A 23,327-nucleotide genomic window follows, 5' to 3' on the forward strand; every position below is an offset into this window, starting at 1 on the left:
TTGAGCAATCTCGGAAGAGCTTTGGTCCTGATTCTACTTGCAGGACTATAAGTGCCCACAAAAGAGAAGCAAATACCCATCTCTAGAGAGTTTCCATTTGACGTTGGTGAAACACATCCTCAGAAACAAAAGTCAACCTGATCCTAATAAAATACTTTCTCAAAAAAGAAGACTTGAGGAGTTTAAACAACCCCAACAAGCAGAAAAGCAATTCAGTTGCATGGAAGAGAGCATGTACTAGACAAGGAGGCTTCAAGGAGAACAAAATGCAGAGGTTTATGAGGCAGAGACTCCCATCATCAAACTTCCCAGTGTTCTCAGCACTGTAATGCCACTCTTCCAAGCACAGCTGCATCACCAGACCTGGTTTGCTGAAGGGATTCTTTAGGGAAGAATAATCAGAAAATTCTCTGGAGTTCTCTGAACCTCATCTTAAATGTTCCACCTCAGTATCAAGTGATGAAGATGCTTTTGCTGTATGTTCAACAGGCAAATTTCAGGTAGAGAGTGAATATCCTCTGAGGTACTGAGCAGCTGAAACAACATTCAATTTTCTCACCTAGCAGTACTTAAGATTCATTTCCTGCAGCAAACATCATCAAAACATGCACTGGGTTGTGATTCCTTCACCTCAATCCTAACAGTCCAAGTACGGTACAAGGCCCTCAGAGCAAGCTTGGCAATTGTTGATTAGGTTTGAATTGTTAGAATTAGTACTCTATTAGCACTTCTTTTCCTAGGCCAATATCCCAATAGCCATGCAAAGCTTGCAGATTTTCCATTGCTTAATCACATCTTAATGTTTCCAAAACTCATGCACTCATTTGCAACATTTCAGCGGGTTTTGCAGAATCACAGTCCTTTTATTTTCATTATTGGTTCAGCATACAGCCACGTGATACACTGAAGCTAAGAAAAACTGGGGAGAATGATTCACAGTAGAAGTCTGAGAAGTCCACTTCTAAATCAAGGCAGAAACAATTCTCATACAGCCAGTGATCAGTGACTAAATCCTACAAATTTACTTAGCACTATAAATAATCATTAGTGACAATACTTACTGTAACCTGGAAATAAGGCAGGGGCAAGAGCTGATCTACATCTGTTTTATAGTGTTCATACTTGTGTGTTATTTTATATGCATACACTTGTAGAAAACAACAACAAAATAAAACTGTCCCTAGCACAATAAACAGGGTATATTGTACAGCTTATAAGTTATGGTATACAGTGAAACTGGTATCACAACCTATAGGTTATGGTATACATTAATAAATAGACAACGATATATTAATTTTCAAATTTAACAAAGAATTTTAAGAGGAAGTAAGACATTACATACAATGGGGCTGATTTATCACTATTTTTTTTTACTCCAGTTTAAATAATGGCACTTTGATGTCATGGGAAGCCTGGAAGCAATAATGTAAAGAAGTACAGTCAACACGTACAATTCATCAGAGCTGTATGTCTTAAGAGCAACCTAAACTTCTTGGAGTTCGAGTGCTTGATTTTGCAACCTTGAAGTTGAATTACCCATATTTAGTCTCCCTGCCTCCATTTGTAGCATATATAGGAAAAAAATATATACTTGTTCTTATGTTATTCACCATCTTTGCTTTTTAATTTGGAGGTAAATACTCAGCTTATCACTTTGCCATTGCTCTTTTACACCAAAAAAGACCTGAGCCATGGAAACCCATGGCAGTCCTACGGGTCCATCCCACTTTACATAGTGGCTGATATGTTGGGTTTTAACAGTAAGCGGCACCCTAAGTATCTAATCACTCTGTTCATATAATTTAAAACCCTAAACTACTTTGGAACATTCATATATTTTATCTACTGCTAAGATAAAAAATATTTAATCACAAGTCTATAATATAGATAATCACTGAAGACAAGATGTGCCATAATATTCATACAACTACACATATAGTTGTACCTGATTTCCAATTTTGCAGTGCTGCAACTCTACAGCAGTAACAGAAATGCATGTATGTACATATGTAACAGAAAAGGAGCAAAGCAGTGTGTTGGTGGACTTATATCTGCTATTCTCATGCTCACTGATTATATTAGAAGCAGTATCAGCAGAGGACTGCTGTGGGAAGTGAAGCACAAAATGTCGCTCAAGAATGTCTGAAGATGGATGGCCCAGTAGTAAGTGTTAATGTTGGACAAAAGGTGATACTTTTGATTGTTAGGGCTGCTTGTGCTTCTGTTAGTTATGGCTTCTCCAGCTACTCACAGAGCATGATGATGAGGTCTAATGGGGAAGCTATATAACAGTCATAAAAACTGTTATTAAGTGTCTGCTGCACCAGAAAATTTGTCCTTCAAGCTTTAAAAGAGACAGGAGGCAACCATGGGGGGCTGAGGGGTTAAAGGCAGCTGGTGATTTTATGTCTGAGTTAGATTTAAGAAACTGTGTCATTTCCTCCACACTGCAAATCAATGTCTATTTTACCACAGAACCATCAGAATCAACAACAGGGTGCCAGAGTGCATCTTCACTAATCTATCCCATGACAACGCGGGAACACAATTTCTAAAGACACATATTTATACATCTGGTAACCACTTCTGTCCCTATTACCTCATTAAAGATCAGAAATTCTCTGGGACACACATACACACACACACAAAAAGGCAATACAAATTCTTCATTGCTGCCAGAAATAGGAAGTGCCAGGTAAGTACATCATCGTTTCCTGGTTCCACTGTTGCCACTGGCAGACTTACTGAAACTTCTGCTCATCTGTGGGAAGTGGACAGTTGGTGTTCTTTCAGTGGGGCCATACAGCCCTAAATTCCTGGCTGTAGCTGACTTTCGAAGAGGCTTGACACTGGGAAAAGGATTGAAGACTTGTGGCTTTGGGTTCCCAGAGTGAGGAGGTTTAGCCAAGTTTCCAGAGTCACTGGATGAACGGGAGGACTCTGATAAACATGGCTGGCTGGACTGATGGGATGTTGACTCAGCATTAGTTTTGTTATCTGAGGCAAGTTCCAGTGCTTCTAGTTTTAGCTGAACCATTGACACGTTTGTACTGCTGTCCGTAGAGATTGGCTCAGATGACTGCCGGTCAGCTTTTCGAGTAGTCCTGTCATCCAAACCACTTCCTTCTCCTTCTCCAAAGTCAGAATGTTTGGAATTCTCCTCCTTTGCACCAGGACTATTTGTTTTACAGCTCTCGCTCTGCTCATCTATTAGTCCTATGGTATCTCCATAGCCCAGCTGGCCTTTGCCCCTAGCAATATTCTTTCGATGCACTCGTATGTGAGTGCGCCACGGAGAGTTCAGTTTTGTTTTAAGATCTTCTTGGGGAATGGGAGACATCTTCCCGGGACCGTGACTTGGGATGTGAATAACAGCATTTTTGAGGGACTTGTTATTCAATTTCATCTTCTTTCCTAAAAGGAGGTGGTTTATCACTGGGGAATGGTTTACCTGAGAAGGGAGGAGGCTGGTAACTGGCCCTTTGTCTGAAAGAAAATGTTCAAAAGAAACACAGTATTGTTAAAGAAGAAAACAAATTAATGTTCTAAGGATCCACCACCAAATTTGATGCCTTTCTTGAGGGATAACAAAGGACTGACCACTATTAAAAAAATTTCTCTTAACATTTTGGAGTTAAACAAGCTGCAACTTCAACAATAAAGACTTCCTGTCCCTACTCCCTGCTTCTTCATTCCTATGGGTTAAGTTCTGAGCCAGGAATATAATGAAAATAAATCATAATGAAAATAGCTTCTCAATTTTTAGAACTTCAGTGTCCTGATAGTTTAACATTAATATTGGCTTCTGATCTTTTCCCTCTCGTTCATTTCTCTTCCCATCATGACAGGCAATTCAGTTCCTGTACAAGGTCAGTCAAATCACCCTCTCCATGAGGCTTGTTTGGTGAATGAACCAATGTACTTCTAATGGACAAACCACAGCAACTTTTCTCTATTAGGTCCTCTTATAAAGCCAAAGCAGTAGACTCAGAATTAAGTAATCAGATGACAGTTTGATTAAACCACAAACCCAGCCCCACATCATGATTAGTAAGATTAGAAAGGATTGTGTTCGGGGGTAAGGATTGGCAATCCTTGGGAATCAGCATTTTACTGTTTGCACTGTTTCTGCTGGCTACAATCTTATTCAAGCAAATTCTTCAAAAAACAAAAAAAAATATTGTAATTGATGTTAGTATTAATGAAAAATTGCAGCTCTGCGTATTCAAATGCTCCTGCTAGGACAGACAACCCAGAAGAGCAAAAAAATTCTCCACAGTGACCCATCTGCACGGTTCAATGCTGATTTAAAAAGATGACAAGTAGGGAGGAATGAGTGGGGTGAGCTGTGTTCAGCTTGCACACCCACTAAAACCTTCATTTGTGTTGTTCATGCTAACCTTGCATTATTGAGTTTGCCAATTGGGGAATGGAATCCATAACATGGATTGCTAACTAACGGACTGATGTCCAGTTCCATCCTCACAGCACTATCATTATGGCTAGGTAAACTCTCAGTCACAGTGGAACACCTAAGCCAGTTCTTTAGTTGTGTAATTTGCCATGCCCAGATGAACTCAGAGGAGTTAGGATCATTGGGATCAGCTAGAAATCTACTTGCCACTTGGTCTGAAGCATACTCATCTCTTAATTTCCCTTTTCCCAGTGCATCAGTATGTCAACTCCAAGAATGCCAAAGATTTAAAGTTTTTAATCAGAGAGATCAACAAAGATAGCAAAGTCACTTTTAAATACCATTGTTCAGCTGGTCCCTGGGACTTAAAAAAATCCCAGGGTCATCATCTTCACATCCTGACAAAAGAAGAGAAAAACATCATCTTCTCATTTCAGTCTGTCTGTACAAAGTGGTACCCGCTATCCTACTATTGTGTTATCTATTCCATGTATTTAATTTCTGTTTAGTTAAATGTGAAAGAATGTTATTTGCTTTGTCTCCTATGATGAAGTTAGATTGTAATAAAACAATAAATGAAGCATGTTTTAATATGTTACCTGCTCTGATATACACATGGTGAACTTGCTGTTGCTGTTTCTTCTTTATCCTGGAATATTGCTTTTTCAGTGCATTAATATCGGTGGTCATACGCTCCATCATCATGCTGTTAAAAGCGGCATGATATTCACTTTGGCAAGAGTCTATTGCTCCTGGACTTAATTCTGCAATGTTACTGGAACCAAGACTTTGTTCTTCATTCTGATCTGCATAGTGGGAATAAAGACAGGATGATGAGCAAACTGGCATACTCAAGAGTTTCACAGATTATCTACAAGGGAAATCTATGTCTGATCCATATAATCTTATTTAACTGTAGTCTTTAATTAAAATTTTATTATAATATGCATATTAAACAAAGCAGCACTATTTATAATAAGCAATATTATTACTGCTTAAGAATAGCAAGGGTTTGAGGGGAGTTTTAAGAGTACAGAAGTCAATTAACATAGCAATGCAAAGTTCTAAGCCCAGTTGGTCAATTAACCAAAAGTACATCAAGCCATCACTAAAGTAATTCACAAAGTGATTATTAAAGACACTCAGTTGGTCAAATAGGCTAACAACACCAGTGATACAACATATTACAGTCAAGCAGGCATGAGATTAAACAGCCAACCTAATGGTACCAGTCAGAAGCATCAAGAAACATTTATAGCACCCCAGGGAGAAAGCTGCTAGTGAGCAACAAATAGGATGGGCACAGAGCAGCTGAGGATCAGGCAACTTGAGAGGTGTCTGATCCACAGTAGCAGTGCAATTTATTTTCACAGCTGTTTCTGATGCACCACCAACTTAGCACTTCAGGGTCAAAGGGATAATTCTTTTCCAAGGGATGTTTATTTGTCTTTGGCTTAGTTTGCAACAGCAGCTTGATGTTCTCAGTGCTAGCTTGAAGCAGCAGGTAGAGACTTGGGAAGGGAAAACCAAACACCACAGCTATCAAGAGGAAAGCTGCAGTTTATAGGTCTCAACAAAACCAAGCCACAGGAATGATGATGTCTAATCAGGTAACAGTGACTGCTACATCAGTCTGAGGTTTTGGGGAGGAGAAGATGGGGGTGTATAGGGGATAAATAACTATAGTCTCTCCCGGGACATCATAAAAATCACTGCTGATCCAGTGCAAGTCACTTGCTACCCACTGTAATCTCTAGGTGAATATAAAATACAATTTCCATAGCAGCTTTCAGAGAGGAAGATACAGATGATTTTTTCTGCAAAGCCATGCAGTTTTAACTATGTTTTCCAAAAGGAACAAAAGCACTTTTACCTTTCATCTGTTTTTGGTATTTTTGGAGCTCTGGTGCCAAAAACCCAGTTAATGGTCCAAGACAGCCAATTGCATTGGCAATTGAGTCCTCATCATCTAGGTCATTCTCCTCATCACTGTCTCTGGTTCTACCTAGCCTTCTGTCAATTGAGAACATTAGAGAAGTAAGAAAGAGACATTCTTAAATATGATTGCTACCAAACTTTTTTATCTTCTTTAGGGGCATAGAAAGAAGGATGCCAAGTGCCTTTTCACTCTCTGTGTAGGGTAAACAGTAGCCCCATATGCCATTAGCAGTGCATAACTTACCCTGAAAGCGAAGTTGATTTTACTGTTGCAGGGAAAGGAGTAATGTTGTACGTGTATTTCTCCCTCAATTCTGCCAGTTGTGGGAAGGGAAACTGAGCCATGGTATAAACAGTCTAGGGGAAAAAAAGAAAAGCAGATTTTTAAATCTTCACTTTAGCTAATAGTGCCACAAAAGATTTCTTTATGAACAGACTTTCACAGTTCCGCAGCATTAGAGGCTGCACATTCTCATGTGCTATAAGACAATAGAAATGGTCTAGTTCTATGGTTCAGTCAGTATTTCCTGTGAGAAAAATAAAGGTTAACTCACAAGAAAAATACAGAGGGGGAAAAAAAATTGAACTGATAACATGAGATGTGAGGGTCCTTTTCAACTTTTATATTTATTTAATAATCATTGTCAATCCTTCCCTTGCCAGCACACCGGAAACCCTCCTCCTCCAATTGCAATTTTGCTCACATGAATACATCATGATGTTTTAGGCATCACTGAGGTTGTGGGGATCTACAGGAAGACCTACATTTCTGCTCAAGTATTCCACAAGGTACTGACACTACCACAGATAGGAAGGAGCAAGTCCTCCCTTGATGTGGACTGTTAACAGATCCATTACTTCACCTGAGCAGCCCCAAGAGCTTATGTGAATGAAATCACTTCAACACAAAAAATTATGGCCAAAGAGGAAGTGCCCAACGTTGTCCAACAAACTTAAAGAAATTAGTTCTATGGTGAACAAAGAAAGCTCTCTGCAACTCTCTGAACCCAACATCGAATCACAGAATCATTTAGGTTGCAAAAGACCCTTATGATTGATTCCGACTGTAAACCTATCACTGCCAAGTTTGCCACTAAACCATGTCCCTAAGCACCATGTAAAGTCTCCTGTTTCATCAGAAAAGTACTGTAGTCCCTAGAACTTAAAACAAGGCCATAAAAAACTCCAATATATTTTATTTACTTCAATACGCAAAAATAAATAGTTGCAAATGCATTTGCTTTCAGTACTGTTTTTGCTTTAAGTCATTTTGTAGTGACAGAATGTGTGTCACCAGTGAACCTAGCATAAGGACACATCATATTCATTGCAATATCACTGCTGATGTGTTTCTTAGTTGACTTTTTTCCCCTGCTTTTGTGCACTTTCAGCTATTCAGCACTTTCAAATAACTGACACAATTCATTGGGAGTCTCAATGTCAGGAGTAAAAAGAAACAAAATAGCCAAAATACAATTTCTCTCAGTTTCTCTGAGATATTACAGCTTTTCCTCATCTTGCAAATCAAATGTCTTCTGAAAGACAGCAACATAAAGACTTCTGATTAGCCACGACAGAAATCACTTCTATTATTTTTTCCCCTGTGCTTTAAGTCAGTGACATTTTCATTGAAGGCAAATGGCCTCAATTAATATTAAAGAGAATTTAACAACTTCTACATAACCTATTCTTGAACCATGCCTTGCCTGTACTAAGTACACTAAGGAAGATTGCAACCATGATTTTAGTACTAGATCTTTCCTCAAAGAAGAAACAAAAAGTTTCACTAATGGCAATGATGTGAGCTATAAGGAGCAAGAAAGACAATCCTGGCTGGATCAGGCATAGGGCAGCAATGGTGCAGTTCAACAGGCTTCTATGTGAAAATGCTTTTACAGCTTGAGCCAGGCAGAGACTCTAAGGCAAGGAGGATGCCTACAAAAACCCAGAGCATAAGCTGAAGCTTTGCCACTCCATTAAGCTACAATGCTACTGTGAAAGACAGATATTCTCTAGGGCCTGAACAGCAATATTCCAGCAGTCTACCAGACAAAGGAATTTTATGATCTGGAGAAAGACCTATGTCTGGCCCAACATGTCTGCCTGTTTGTTTGATCTCCTTCACACTTTCCTAGTTTTTTTCTCCCCATATGTCTAAACTCTCCCTTCACAGAGAAGGAGGTTTGTCTGGAATTTATTTCTACTCTTTATGTCAACAGCCTTTCCAGGTAACTTGTTCCATATGTGAGTTACCCTTTAAGTGAAATAGTCAACTCAGAATCCTTCATTTACTCCTTGCACCTACTGGTTTAGATTATGCTTTCAGCTTTTGCCTGTCTCTAATCTGTGCCTCTTTCAGATGCTGTGCAATTTCTTCTATTTAGCATACACATTTTTAGCGCAATTACTTGTTATCAGATTATAAATGGAAGCCTCACTTGCCACCTGGCTGAGATCCACAAACAAGTTTTATGCTGATGCAAGTTCCACTGGAAATTAAAAAGCACTGTCAATCAATACCTGTGAGCTCCTGACAGCAATGCTTCAGAGTCAAAGCATCCTGTTCCTAGTTTGTACACAGCCTTGGATGTCATTTGGTAATTCTGGTGAAACTGCACCAGAGGGGAACAGCCTACACTTATGAAGCATGCTGCAGACAAACGTATTTGTCTTATTTATGGCCATAAGGGACAGATTCTGGGAACAAGAAAAAAGACAAGGACTAAACCTCTCATCTTAAAACAGTAGCATTTATCAAGCCTTTGCCTTATCCCAAAAAATGCAAAGCCATCTACACACTCAGCAGAACACCATACAAAAGGTATGGGCTGTGGCTTCCAAAAGAGGTAAGCAGTTTTGCCAACAGCTCAAACACACTTAGCTCAAGAACCACCAAACACTAGTTTAAAGGTCTTCTCTCTGATCACTTTCACTAAGAAAACAAAATGCAAATGCAAAAACAAACCCAAAAGAAAACAGAAAGTGTTAAGTAGAAAGTTAACAATGAATATCAAGTCAGGGTAAACAAGAGATAGGGAGGGATTAATCCCTGCTTTCCTTCACCACAGTAAACACAGGGATGCCTCTCCTTTTCCTGTTTGCATCTTATCCCCTCTATGCTGCAACAGTTCTAGGCATACAAACGGAACTAATTTAGCTGCTTATAAAAGCACTTGCTTTCTGAGAATGCACAAAAGCATGTACTCAATCTAGCACATAGTGTTTAGCATATCTGCAGACACCTGATGTAGAGTTTCTGTCTCCATGTAAGAACCGAAGTTTATTAATAGGCCAACAAAATGGCATTACTGAATACTCTATTAGTTTAACTTCTCATCCTGAATACATACCTGGTCTAGCATCTGATTTGTGCAGCACTTATCCTTTATTTACCTGAACTGTTCAACCTTGAAAAGAAGGAAGTTGCAGGCTTGCCTGCTCCTCCAATTCCTCCATGCTCTCCTTAGCACAACACTGCAAGAACTCTTGCATGCAAGGACCAAATCTGCAAAAGCTTTAAGCCCTCATTCCTAGGTATGTGTACTGTCAGCATGGGAGTGAGGTCTTTTTAATGATAAACTTGCCCCAACTATACATGCTGGTGGAGAGAATGAGGACAAGTGTTCTCTGGTCTACTTTAGACATCTGCTCTGTCAACACTTGCCCCTGAAGGATCAGCTGTCTCTCCTCCTCTAACTCCCAAAGCAAACAGGCTTTTTTGAGCACAGTTTGTCTTCTAATGGCAGAGGTGCGCCTGTTACTCTTCACTGGCTTAAGTGAGCTCAGACAGGTAGTTCAGTAGATGCAAACATAAATGCCATGCAAGTCTAAAGAAAACTGAGATGACTGCCACCAGCAACCTTTATTGAAATGTGTAGGGAAGGCAGAGAAGGAGATTAATCCTTTCCCTCAGCAGGATACTAATCCTTGAGACACCTTGTAAAAAGTATTCGATTTAAATTCACCATTCTGATTTTGACTGGGGGCGAGGGGGGTTAGGGGAAAGAACACTTTGAAAACAAAGCAGTCTAAACATTCATCTCTGGCTGAGTCCTCTGAAAAAACCTAAAGCAATATAAAAGAACAGTGTCTTCAAGCAGCCTGAAACCTTTCATTAATACAATTCCTATTTCTTTATTTTCTTCTCCAGCTCAGAGAAAGTTGTTCAAATTCAGCAGCCAGACACATGGTGGCATTCATATATCCTAATGGTAAGCTCTTGTAGTGCCTAATTCTACCCACTTAAAGACAGCCTGTAGCCAATGCCTGCCTCTGACGTGAAGAATGCTAAAATGTAGTATGGTTTCTTCAACTAAGACCCACATAAACCAGACACACTGTTGCTCTACACAGAAAAATTACACCTGCCACATTCTCCATATCAATGCCAATGCTATCATATCTTCCCTCTCAGTGTCACAAAACACACATGTACCTTATGAATACATATATATTTTGCACCAAGTGCTTATTTTTTGCTGAAGCACAAGACTGTTAGTTTAGTATACTTTTAATTACAACCCTTGAAAAACCCAAAGAACCTTCCAACCCTACAACCAGCAAGTCACCTATGCCTTACCTTCTATTACACACAACAGCAAAATAAGAAATCCACATCGAGTCACTAAAGCCCATTTCAGCTTTCCCAGTATTATTATTTGTTGCAAATGCCACATCTTATTTTGTACTACCCTTGAGACCAGAACTGAAACACAATGAATATGAGAAGGCATCAGTTTGTGCTGCCTTCCCCACATATCCTCAATATCTGAACTGTCTTCTGAGAAACCTTGACACTTATTTAAAAAGCATGGGAGTACCTCTGACCAGCTGAGTTTCCATTTCTGAAGCACAAGAAAGGCACAGTGCTCACCTCTGCCATTCCTAGAGCTCCCTCAGACAAAACGCCACCACTAACAAAAAATCTGAAACTAATCCCTTACTTCAGGGCAGTACTTTACCAGACTAAGGAAGTGTATTATCCCAGACAGTACAGTTTGCTTCCAATAATGGGTAACAGAAGTCACCTGCTAACTACTGTTATGCAACTTCATAGACTGAGACTGACTTTTTCCTTCCCCTACGACAGATAAAAAATTTCAGGTGAATTATGTGCCCTTTATTTGCACCTCCCTAATCATCATGCTGTAGCTCAGCAAAAGCAAAGTTCTAGATCTGCAGCATGAGGTCTTTATAACACATCTAATTAGACAACACCCCAAGGACATCACAAAAAGAAGCATAAATGTGAATTAATAAAATAGTATCTGCAACACTGAGGCTCTTTCCTTTCCCAGAACTCATGAATCTTTGTTCTCATACAGTGATGTATGCTTTAAGAAGTCAGGGACTGCATTTGTCTACAAATGTCTTTGTTTATAGTTCATTGATGACTGTTCAAGACCTCTGTTTTTAAATGAGGAAGGATACTTTAGATAAACTTGTCTCCCACAGTGTCTGCAGAACAAAGATGACATACTGTAATAAATGACCAAAAAATAGAAATAGAATAAAATAACACCCTAAAAATTATTACTACTAAAAGATTTTACATCTTACCTGTGTAAATACAGTTGGGCATTATATCACGACAAACTTTCAGCTGTGAACATACAACCAATTTTGATCAATTGAAGCCTATTGGTTCTCTATACTTCATGTATAAAATAAGATTTTTAGCTTGCTAACTGCCGGTCACCTATTTGTTTCATCGACATGTTAGCTCAACTCTTATTTTTGGAAGAGTTTAGGTTTATAAAGTATCTGAACAAAAATGCCATTTGTTAGGAATCAGCGCCTGCAGGATACAAAGAAAACACAAACAATAATGATATCCCAATTACTCACCTGCATGAGCTCGTTGCTGTCAATCAGACTGTCTTCCAGCATCTCCTGGGTCAGCTTGCCCATGGTACTGTAAAACTCATCTGCAGTTTCACAACATTCTATTTGCCTAGGTCAAAGTACATACTGTTTTTTTATTTTACTTTTACATACAATCATACACATCCAAACCAAAACTGAACTTTCTGTCATCCTAAAAACCGTGCTTTCTTTAATCACCTTAATTCTTAAAATTACAATCCTCTCTACACTTCCAGATAATAAAACTGTGCATATCACATTGGCAATGCTGGTGCACTGAAAGAATGAACTGAACACAGCTTTCTGTCCTGACTGCTCACAATAAAGGATTCAAGCATGTCCAGACAGGTTATTCTCTCTGCCCATTTCACTTCTATAACATGAGAATCAATACAGGGAACAACCATTGAACTACGAGACTCTTCACAACAATGGAAGCTTTACACATTGCTCACACTGAAATCTTAACAGAGTTTAGCTAAAAGGATGATGAAATTAGTAAACCAAAGATAGGTATGTAGCTAACTATCACAAAGTTATTGTTTACCTTCCCCAATACCTTCAGTCTTTCATGACTCCAAATCTTCCAGATCTTCTCCCATTCCCCACAGACAACAGTTGTGTGCAGTGTGATCAGCTTATTCCTTTGGATATATTCTTAGATTTTTTTCATTCTGTTTCTTACAATTTTTATAAAACACATTTCATTTTTTGTTCAAGTTTTTAAGTTTAATTTATTTTTTTTACTATTCAAAGCTGTGACTTTTTTTTATCATGTTATGAGTTGGAATATTCAACTCATTACAGCTAAGTGCACAGAGATTCACTACAATAGGACCTTTTATCTAAAGGTATGTTACAAAGTAACAAAGCACAATGAGACTACATGTAATGAAACTACATTAATCCTAATGCAAATGTTTCATGCAAGTTTTGTTCATGGACTGAACAAATAAAGCTCTTAGGAAATTATTACTCTAATTCTTGTTCTTTAGATTAAATATTAAATATAGTAAACAAAACCTTTTACAATACGACTGGCCTGCAGTGCTAATTTATTCAGGAAGACAAAGAGAAATGAAACCTCCAAGGACAGAGCTGAACATAAATCCCAGTGAGTCAGCCACAGGATAAAGAGGAAGGTGAGTGTTGATAGGCACCACAAGAAAAACCTGACGCAGCTGCTGACACCAGCTGAAAAGCGTTTCCAGCTGAACTAACATCTGCTCAATGTGTCAGAGCTCACACCTCCCACTGAAGTCAGTGACAAAACTCATTTACCCGGGAGCACTGTACACTCTTTGGAATGCAAATATTTGCTATGACAATAGGGGGGTTTGGAAGAACTAACCAACTCTCGTGTTCTGTCCTACGTGGTGAGTTTCCAAGGCCATGAAGGACTATAATAGAAACTTGGCCAGAATGTGCTTAAAAGCAGAGAATTTCTGGAAAACTTGCTTGCAAGCCTTAATAGAAAAGAACCATGTAACACTAAATCAATCTCTCAGTAACACTGAACTCTTTTCTTGGGTATAGATAATGGGCTCAAATCCTTAGGTGAAAATAAGGGAATTAACATCCCCAGTTTCAGGTACCCAACTAAATTTGCTAGTCACCCTCAAGTCTCTGTCTTTCCACAGAGTATTTACCAGCTCCCTCAGAAGTCTGTGTCCCAGTTAAGTCCAACCAGCCTTATAGCATAGTATGAAGACATTATACACAGACAACACAAACTGGAGACATTTCCTGCAGCAAGGGTCAATTAATTATTATCCCCATTCTGACAAGATGCCAGACACACAAGTTGTAGGGGAAGCCACAGAAGCACTTTGTGCAGCTTTTTCAAAGCAGAATCATTCTCCTGAAAGATCACATCTTGTTTAGAATTGAAATGTGCTCTTTAGAACAACATAAGCTATATTCATTGTTCATACTGAAAAGAAAAATCAGGTAAAAATGGACACTTACTCTCCTAACTTTGCCCAGATAGCCAAAGCTACTCTCAGTATAATTTCAGAACCTTCAAAGAATACTGAATCCCAGATCTTCAGAACTGTATGGTTGGGCAGGCAAGTGGCAAAGAGGGTCAGAAACCACTGCATTGTGAAGACATTTGTAAGTGGGGGTTCGTAGCCTCCTGAAATTAAAATAAAAAAAACAAAACAAGCAAAAAAAAAAAAACCCTTGAAGTAATTGTAATTTACCATTATTTTACAAGGAGTATAAACTGCATACTGAAATCCAACAGACCTTCTAATACCTCTGTTATTGCTCAAACTTACTTAGCCTGCAGCTGTCCAAAGACAAGCTGAGAAAAAAAGTGATGGAAAAATTACATACTTGGTCACCTTTCATTCTGCTGCTCTGTAACAAGCTCTAAGCAGCAGCACTGGTTTTGGACTGTAAATCTTGAAAAACACCACCCCATTTTTTTTCCTGTTATACGAGAAAGATGGCTTTTCCTTCCTCAAAACCAAAATCTTTTAGCTCACAGCTCAACAGAGCAAGAAAATCCAAACCTGCTGCATTTCTTCAGAAAGCCAGTTTTCAGGTTGCAACCCAAGACCTACTTCTGAGTTTTGTACTTGTGTATTACTAAACATCTAGGTGTAGAAATACTAATGAGCCACCATTGGCTCTCACACTGTAACTCTTCCCAGAACAGCTATTTAAGCTAACAACTACAAGAAGCAATGGAAGGACCAATATCTTAGGCTAAAGCAAGAAATAACCTTTTCAAAGTAGGTCTTGTATTAAGCTGTCTGTTACAGTGCTATCACTCCATACATTTTATATCCTTATCAACACAATTCTGTTTGCATTTAGTGCTGGGACCAAACTATTTTCCTTTTATTACTTTTTTTCCTGAGTAAAGGTTATCAATAATGGTAACCATCACCAGCATAACAATTCAGATATATCTATATTCTAAGCAATAAACTCATATAAACATTTAAAAAACTGTTTTTTTAGACTAATGCTCAGATTAAACAATGACAAAAAGAATTTAATAGCATTTTCTGTTGAACCTACCTCCACTTTCTCTGTTAGCAGCTCTTTGCAGGGTGTCTAAGTGCTGGGACAGTTCAGGAAGCTTCATTCGTAAAAGATCTCGGAAAACAGCCATATCCACAGAGAGAGCACGGAGATTATTGACAAAATAGCTATCAGGAAGCACCTTATCAATCAGGTAAATCATGATCTGTAGGGAAAATTAAATACTATCATGTAAGACTTACAGAGCCAGTTATTTTCTAGGAATAATAGGAGAAAAAAAAGAAATTTTAAAGTTCTCTATTCACTAAAGAATGGTTTGGAGCCAGTGGCAACACATCCTTCTGGTATCTCCATTTATATGACAGGAAAGCATTACAGTTTTAAGCATCCACAGGTACTCCAGGTATCCACAAGCAGCCAAGGTGCAAGCAAGCCTTTGAAGCTGTTCAGAATCATTAATGACTGAAACTAATGTCACAAAAAGCTATGCTCAAATTGGAAGCATTAGTCAAACCAAAGAATTTTTGGCATTTATGATGCTCTATGTGTTTATGAGATTCTCCACAATGATGGAAAGTTCCACTGTCCCTTCTCTGATTGTTAACTGCCATGACTAGAAGAGTGATCATTCAGATCATCTTGTTTTCCCCTCTCCAAAATACAAGACACTGCTCTTTAAAAACCGTTCTTCACATATTTTACTGTGATATGTTACCATGTGCTGCACTTCATCTTGTCACTCTAAAAGGTGCTAAATTAAGCAGCATGAGGCATTTTAAACAGACATCTGTTTCAAGGGAGATAGTTCAACTACAAGGGTGGTAATGTATTAACTGAATACTGTCAATGACATTCACTGAGAATGAACAAATGCAACAAAGAAATATGCAGAAGTCGATACATATCATCAGTCCAACAGAAGATGCTGACCTTCACTTCAGGATCTTTTAAAACCTCTAAGGCCACTCTACAAGCTGGATCCAGAGAGCCTGCAAGTGGTCATCCCATCTGGTTCAACTCTCCATTACATCTTTGTTAAAATTTCAGAGAAGGATCCTTATCATCTGTTTCATACAGCCTCTAATGCTTGAGAGGAGCATGACACCTTCATACACAGGAGAATCCTCCTTACAACCCCTTTCTTTCCATGATGCCCACAGAAGTAGCTTGGCAGACACCAGACTTAGAAGAGGACCACCTTACATAGTCTGAGTGCTTCCTATTCTGTCCCAGTTGCTTGTGACCACATACTACCACTTGTCCTTGCAGGATTTTTTTCAGGCAGTGACAACCATTTCTGTCCCATGCTTTAAAGCTTGTAGATCAGTAATCAATACAGGTACATCAATCCCTTTTACGCATTTTTTATGTTTTGTTGTTTCATTTTGGTTTGGTTTGGGGTTTTTTTGTTATGTGTTAAGGACTGAAAGGAAATGGGTGATTGGTGAGTAAGCTGGAGTCTCATATTTCTCAGATACATTCCCTAACCTTTGCTGAATTCTGGGACATCTCACTGTCTTTTAAAAATATGCTTTGTTTTCTCCAGATACATTTCAACCAATGGAAGAATAATTTACTATAGCAACATTAACTTACACTATACTTCCTGTGTTTTAATTCATTTCTTAAGACATAAAGGTTTTTGTTCCCTTTTCACTGAGTGGTATCACTTCAGGTATATGAGAGCATAGGAAAAGAGAGAAATCTTTTTGCAACACTGAAGTCCTTTCCATTTCATTGACATGGGAATTGTTTTGAGAATTTGTTTTAAGCAGCTTCATGTATTTACCAGTTTGCAGTAGATACTTTCTTCATGACATATCTCTACATATTTATTTTTATTATCTGACTTTGTAATATTTCTTCACAATAATTTACAGGGAAAAAAAGGTTTTTGAATTTCAGTATCTATGCGACTTCTGTGTATACTTTGATAGCTTCTACACTGTAATTTTCTTGCTTACCATAATTTCAGTAGGATAACTTTGAAGTGTTTTCAGGGATTTAACTTATATATGTTTACCTTAACTAGTAAAGACTCAAATACCCCTGGCTGGGCATTCACTGAAGCTACCATGTTGGCTCCGGTGCTGTTAAAGCTCCATGGTATCAGTAATCCCTGTGGTTTCCCAGCCTCTGGGAGACACTTCTAGACAAAGTTTTTGTTTATAATGTCCTACTCAGAAAGGGGACCTGACTGGCAAGCCCCCAAAATCCCGTTGCTCCCTTAGCTCCTAGACCCTGCAATAATCCAAACAATTCCCCATAGCTCATATCCTGAGGGCAGCTTTACATGCAACAGCCTCTGGAGCTGTTCCAAAGTCACTCATCACTTGCTTTAGATGGCACAGTGACTACAATAACAGAACAGCCACGTGATAATCCCCAATTCCTCCCCCTCCACCCTTGCTCTTATATTATTTTTCCCTTCTCTTTTCCCTCTTTCCCCTGGGGAAATTCCAACCCTACAAAGACCACATAAAGCCTGGAAAAGAAGTTATTTTCCATCTGTTTTTTTTGCCAGGTAAGACCCATTTCAGTGCTTTACCTCCTCAGGGCAGTCCATTGCCTCCTTAGGACAAGAAGCCTCACACCACTCACAGTAAAAGAAAACCCAGTAATACAAGAATGCTCTTGCAATTAACTTGGACTTCATAAACCTTGGGCAATCATGTTTCCTATATTAATGTGCTTTTTGAGCTTCTGGACAGTGTAAGAGCACAATAAAATATGACAAAATATAGATAAAAATACTGAGGAAATTTTTAGCAAAGATTATTGAAAGAGAATTTTACTCTCTGATACGAAGTAAGTATACAATGATATTTTTATTACTACAGGCAGCTCCCTAGAACGAAATATGAAATATCAGCCAGCTGGACTCTGCTACCACAGGCTTTAAGGTTTAGAAGCTCAGAGTGAATTTAAATATTCACCATATTTAAATCACTGTATAAGGCAAAATAATCAGCTCATTATCCCAAGAGTCACAGTCATCTTTTACCATTTGACCCCAACTCACACATATAAACAAGTTTAAGGGAATTTGCACATAATCTTGGAACCTTCAACCACATCCTGTACTAATCTGTATTTCCATTTTCTGACACATGAATTTCACGAAGCTTTCTTTTAATTAGAATAGAAAAGGTCTAAAACAAATAAAACACTGTATGACTAACGTAGCCCAGAAAGTAGCTTCAAAGTGATTTACTTTCATTTTAAATATTTATCTTGTCTAGAATTTGCTTTAAAATGCAGGAGATTTATTAACTGCCTTGCATGTTACAGCCACACAGGAGGTTAATAACGGAATCTGAGGTTTCAGCTACCTATAGTGTTTGGAAGCAGACTTGCAATTATGGGATAAGATATTCTAGTCAGTAGTAATAGACCCATTTATTTTTATTCTGGCCAAGCCCTCATTTGTTTCTGTTGAGGGAAAAAAAAATAAAAATTAACAGTGACAACATTCAAACTGTTCATTTTAGCTCAAAGAAGACAATAAACAATCCACAGATATAAACTGGTTAACTCCTTTGAGTCCTGCTCTTTAAGGCTGTCTACAAAATCTACACACTGCTTTGTTATAAAGTTCACTGACTAAAAACGATCTTCAACACTGGAAAAAAAATGTTTTACTCACTTTCAGGGCATCCCCTTCATTGCCCTCCATTACTTCCAGAATGAGTGCAGCTAGTATGTTAAATCCTTGACAATAGCCAACAGATTTATTCCACCTGGCGTAAGCCAGCAGAACACGTTTGAGTACGACTCGATCTTGCTCTGCCTCCTGGCCACAATAAGAACTGCAACCAGTTCGGTGAAGGTCCTTTAAAGAAAAAACACAAGAACATACAGAAAAGATGTGCATTTTTCTTCCCCCCCTTAGTTTTCCTGCCTGACCCAGTTCTTCTTCCACCTCCACCTTCCCCATATATACTCTGAAAGTTGATGACAACATTTCTTTTTTAATCTGTAAACCTTTAGCTCACTGAAAATAGGTTCAGCAAGCTCGTAAGTAAACAAGTTACCTAAAGGATGTTCATATGAAGGTTTCACAGAAGATATTATCTGATATCTAGGTTTCCAAGGGGCAAGACATAACAGCCATTATGTTAACTGAACAAAAATGGCCAACCATTTTTATCAAAGTATAAAAAGACCTACTAATCAACTAGGTTTTCAAATCAACAGAAAAAGTGCCCTTGAGATTGAATCAATTTATAAGTGAAGGGCAAAACATGTATTACAATGTTTCTATTTCATAAGTAACACCTATAAGCTTTCATTACCAAGTACAGATGACCATTGTAATAATCAGGAACACAAATTAAGGTGACTATAGAACACAATATCTTCTAAACAGAGTAATACCTCCTAAATAAGCAAATAGACTAATATTAAATTCAACATACCAATACATACCTATTGAGTTTTTTCCTAAAACCACCCACTGCTTTAAATATTAAGTATTAGCTGAAAAATATATATAGACAAAGGTGCTTCATTCCTGTAAAGTAACTAAAAACGGCTCAATTGCTGTATCATAAAACACACTTTTTAATCACAACAAACATTTGTGCTTATTTATAGAGAAGAGGGAAGAAAAAAAACACTTATGTTTGTCTCCATCAAACTCTGGTACTTCTTTAAGAAAAAAAAAGTAGAAATGGGGGGGGGGGAGGGAGGGAAGGGAAGAGAGAGGGGAAAGCAAATCAGTAATAGCATTTTTTTCCCAGCTAATACTAACCAGACCAGTGCAGAAGGACCAAAGATACTGAAGAAATAATTTTGGTGAGCCAACAAGGACGTAAGATGCAATTTTTGCCAAAGCAGTTTCAGAGAACAAAATAAATCCAAATTCCATCTATTAATACATATAAATCAACTTTTCAAAAGACAAACAAATTAGCTGCCTACCTTTACTATCTGGATGCCCATAGAGTCATCATCAGGATTACTTCTTTCATTGAATGTGAAACGCATGGTTTTATCCCAGTCAATGGCTATACTGTGTAAGTACTGATCAGCTAGGGTCAGCCAAACCTAGAAATACATGAAGCAAGCCAACAAAATTATTTCTCTTTTAAAATAGGAACAGTTTCCATATACGCCATCAGATGAACCTCATCAGTTTCACCCATATGTGACTGTTGTTAAGACTTGAAATACGCAGAAGAGGCCTATAGCTAAAACAGTATTTGCACAATGAAATTAATAGCTTGCTCCCTAAAACAGAAAATAAGGAAATAGTTAGCATTAAGCACCCAGATCTGTGACCTGCTTACAAAGATGCAAGTCCAGCGTCAGACACTGAATCCATGGGGGTCCTTCAAGATGGAAGTGCGCTCTCCTGCAATGACCCTCCTTAGGAGTTCAGCCCTTCTAACCTCAACAAGAAGTTTTATAAAAAGGTAGCACTGTAAAAGGCTTTTCTCAAACTTAACCATGGATCCATCTCCTGGAAATCCCACAGAAGAAATCTAGCAGTGCTTCTCTTCTGATCAGCTCTACAGAAAAAATAGCATACAGTATTAACCATTTGGGATTGATCTGAAAGAATCACTCTGATCACAGTTACTTAATCTTAACCAGAGGGCTTCCTAAACTGTTGATGCTATAGGGAGTTCTGAAAACAAATATTTTGCTGGTTTTTAAAGACTAATAATTACCAGAACAGATTTATGCACATGTATCCAAGACAAAGGCTGGACCTTTATTAAACATCTGAAAAGTTCCTGAACCGCAAGACACAAGACAGATCATACAATGACAAGTAGCAATAAATGACCTTTCTCTTCGAGAAACTGAAAGAAATCACGAAAGCAAATGGGTCGAGTTTTGTATCAGCCATTAACTCACTCAAGTGAGAAAAGCAATTCAGACACTTCCCACAGATTTACACACATAAATAATTACATGATGAAGGAATTTACAGACAGCTCCCAGAATCTCATGTTTTCTGCATTTACATTTTCCTTCCCACACTTTCGCAAAGGCACCCATGCAGAGAAATGCCACTGTTCTGCCTCCCAGCAGCCTTTGGCACTGCTGACATCCTACTGATGTTTGACTGGATTCTTTGTCAGCCCCAGAAAACAAATGTCACATACCACAGCGATACTGCAGATGTCACATGCCACAGATGTCACCCTGCTTCTGCTGCAAGCAGGGGGAACAATCAACATGCTGCCAATACAAAATGCTTCCTTAATTTTGGTATCAATCTTAAAATCACTTGGGAAGTGGGGAATAGCACTGAAAAGACTGCACCCCATTTCTTAATGCTATTTTTTTTGGTTAGCATCATGTGGTCATGTGTGAGCAAACAGAGGGATGGTCAGAATAAGAGAGAAAGACAGAGAAATGAGTTGGATGATGTGGCAGGGCAAGCCTGCTGGTAACATAAAACTAGGACAGAATGGCTGATAAGCCCAAGGGCACCTTGACCAATGGAAAAATGGGCTGACAAGAACCTCAAGAAGTTCAACAGGAACTGCAAAGTCCTGCACCTGAGGAAGACCAATCCCACACACCGACATATGCTGGGGACCACCCAGCTGGAAAACATCTTTGCAGACAAAGAGATGGGGTCCTGGTGGACACCAAGTTGACCATAAGGTAGCAATGTGCCCATCTGGTAAATGTGGCCAACAGCCTCCTGGACTGCAGCAGGCAGAGCACTGCCAGCAGATCAAGAGAGGTGACCCTTCGCCTCTACTCACACTGGTGACACACACCTGGAGCGCTGGATGCAGGCCTGGGCTCCCCAGTACAAGAGAGACTTACTGAAGAGAGTCCAGTAAGAGGCCACTAAGGGGATTAATGGACTAGAGCATCTCTCCTATGAGGAAAGGCTGAGAGAATCGAGACCATTCCATCTGGAGAAGAGAAGGCTCATCATTCTGTGATTCTATGACCTCTGCCAATCACATACCACAAAAAAGTGGCTGAAAGACTTATTGGAGTGTGGGAAAAGAACATTTGAGGAAAGAAAGAAGGCTGTTAGATATAATGATCCACTGGATTTGAAATTAAAAACAAAATCATAGCAATGTGAGAAAATGATGCCACCAAGTCTTCTCTTTTCTTCTCCCTGATTTGTAAAGAACAACAGCTCAGTTTGGAAAGACAGCAAAAAGAAAATAAAAGGAAATCAATCTCAAGTATCAAAAATATATGGAACTACATATATTTCATCAAGCTTTTAAAATACCCCTTTTATTAGAACTGCATTTTTAAAGCTGAGATTGTGTGACTCAGTTTTACAGAAAAGATGAATAGACATGCCTTTTTTTAGGCTAGAGAACTTTAAACATGTTTGAAGAAAGCAATAAAGTAAGTTAGCAAAATCCCAGTGGACCCTTTCCTACAACACTAACTCGGTACGATTTCCCACTAATGGCACACTCTACCATTCTACATCACTCCTGACTCTGAACTCCCCTAATTTAGGCAATCTGCCTTTTCCCCATCAAACGTTTCTATGAGCATTCTTGTCAGCACCTTCGTAAGTATGACAGCCTACACTGGAATGTGCTCTCCTTTCACCTGGTTTTTAGCTGCGGGGGAAGCTTCACCAGTGCAATTCCTTGAGACTGGCAGAATGAAGCAGTAACATATGCACCAGAGTAAGTTACACAAGCCTCAAGCAGAACGAGCCTGACTCTTGAAAACACTATCTTTACCTGTGTCCTCACACTCTCCAGCTGACCTGTGAAGTTATCACTGAAGAACATAAACCAGCAAAAATCCCCAGTACAACTTAAACTTAAAACTTCTATTTCTTAAAAAACATTGATAACATAAATCATATTCACCTCTACTGAGAAACCCACAGGCAATATGTCCACAGTGGTACAGGTCTACCTACCTTTCTCCGCCACTCTTTCGGTATGCCGGTTGGCAATCTGGCCACTGCTTTGAGCGCATCATGCCACTAAAAGCAAAAGCATCCAAAATGTATAAAATCCACTATTAGTTTCATGCAACAGTATAGCAACAGTTACAACACTGCAGACATCACATTCATTTCATTTTACTGCACACATTTCAGAATTTAACAGAGAAAATACAAATTACTTATTTATTGATGTAACAAAAATATAAT

At 38.7% G+C, this 23,327-nt stretch overlaps 1 protein-coding gene across 2 annotated transcripts in view; it reads right to left on the reverse strand.

Annotated features, from left to right (window-relative positions):
• Positions 1–839: 839 nt before the first annotated feature.
• TBC1D30 (TBC1 domain family member 30) overlaps positions 840–23,327 on the reverse strand; it is a 28,394-nt gene continuing 5,906 nt past the window's right edge. The window contains exons 3-13 of one of the 2 annotated variants that reach the window (XM_034063392.1): positions 23,091–23,156; positions 20,138–20,263; positions 18,861–19,046; positions 15,251–15,419; positions 14,186–14,354; positions 12,200–12,305; positions 6,597–6,709; positions 6,288–6,427; positions 5,014–5,220; positions 4,756–4,812; positions 840–3,486 (exon numbers count right to left, since the gene is read on the reverse strand). In XM_034063392.1, the coding sequence (XP_033919283.1) occupies positions 2,705–3,486; positions 4,756–4,812; positions 5,014–5,220; positions 6,288–6,427; positions 6,597–6,709; positions 12,200–12,305; positions 14,186–14,354; positions 15,251–15,419; positions 18,861–19,046; positions 20,138–20,263; positions 23,091–23,156 (2,121 nt within the window). In that variant the 3' untranslated portion in view covers positions 840–2,704. The remainder of the gene's footprint in view (positions 3,487–4,755; positions 4,813–5,013; positions 5,221–6,287; positions 6,428–6,596; positions 6,710–12,199; positions 12,306–14,185; positions 14,355–15,250; positions 15,420–18,860; positions 19,047–20,137; positions 20,264–23,090; positions 23,157–23,327) is intronic. The other variant, XM_034063393.1, reaches the window with a different exon arrangement.

This window comes from Melopsittacus undulatus, chromosome 5 (assembly GCF_012275295.1).
Source record: "Melopsittacus undulatus isolate bMelUnd1 chromosome 5, bMelUnd1.mat.Z, whole genome shotgun sequence".
NCBI classification, from domain to species: domain Eukaryota; kingdom Metazoa; phylum Chordata; class Aves; order Psittaciformes; family Psittaculidae; genus Melopsittacus; species Melopsittacus undulatus.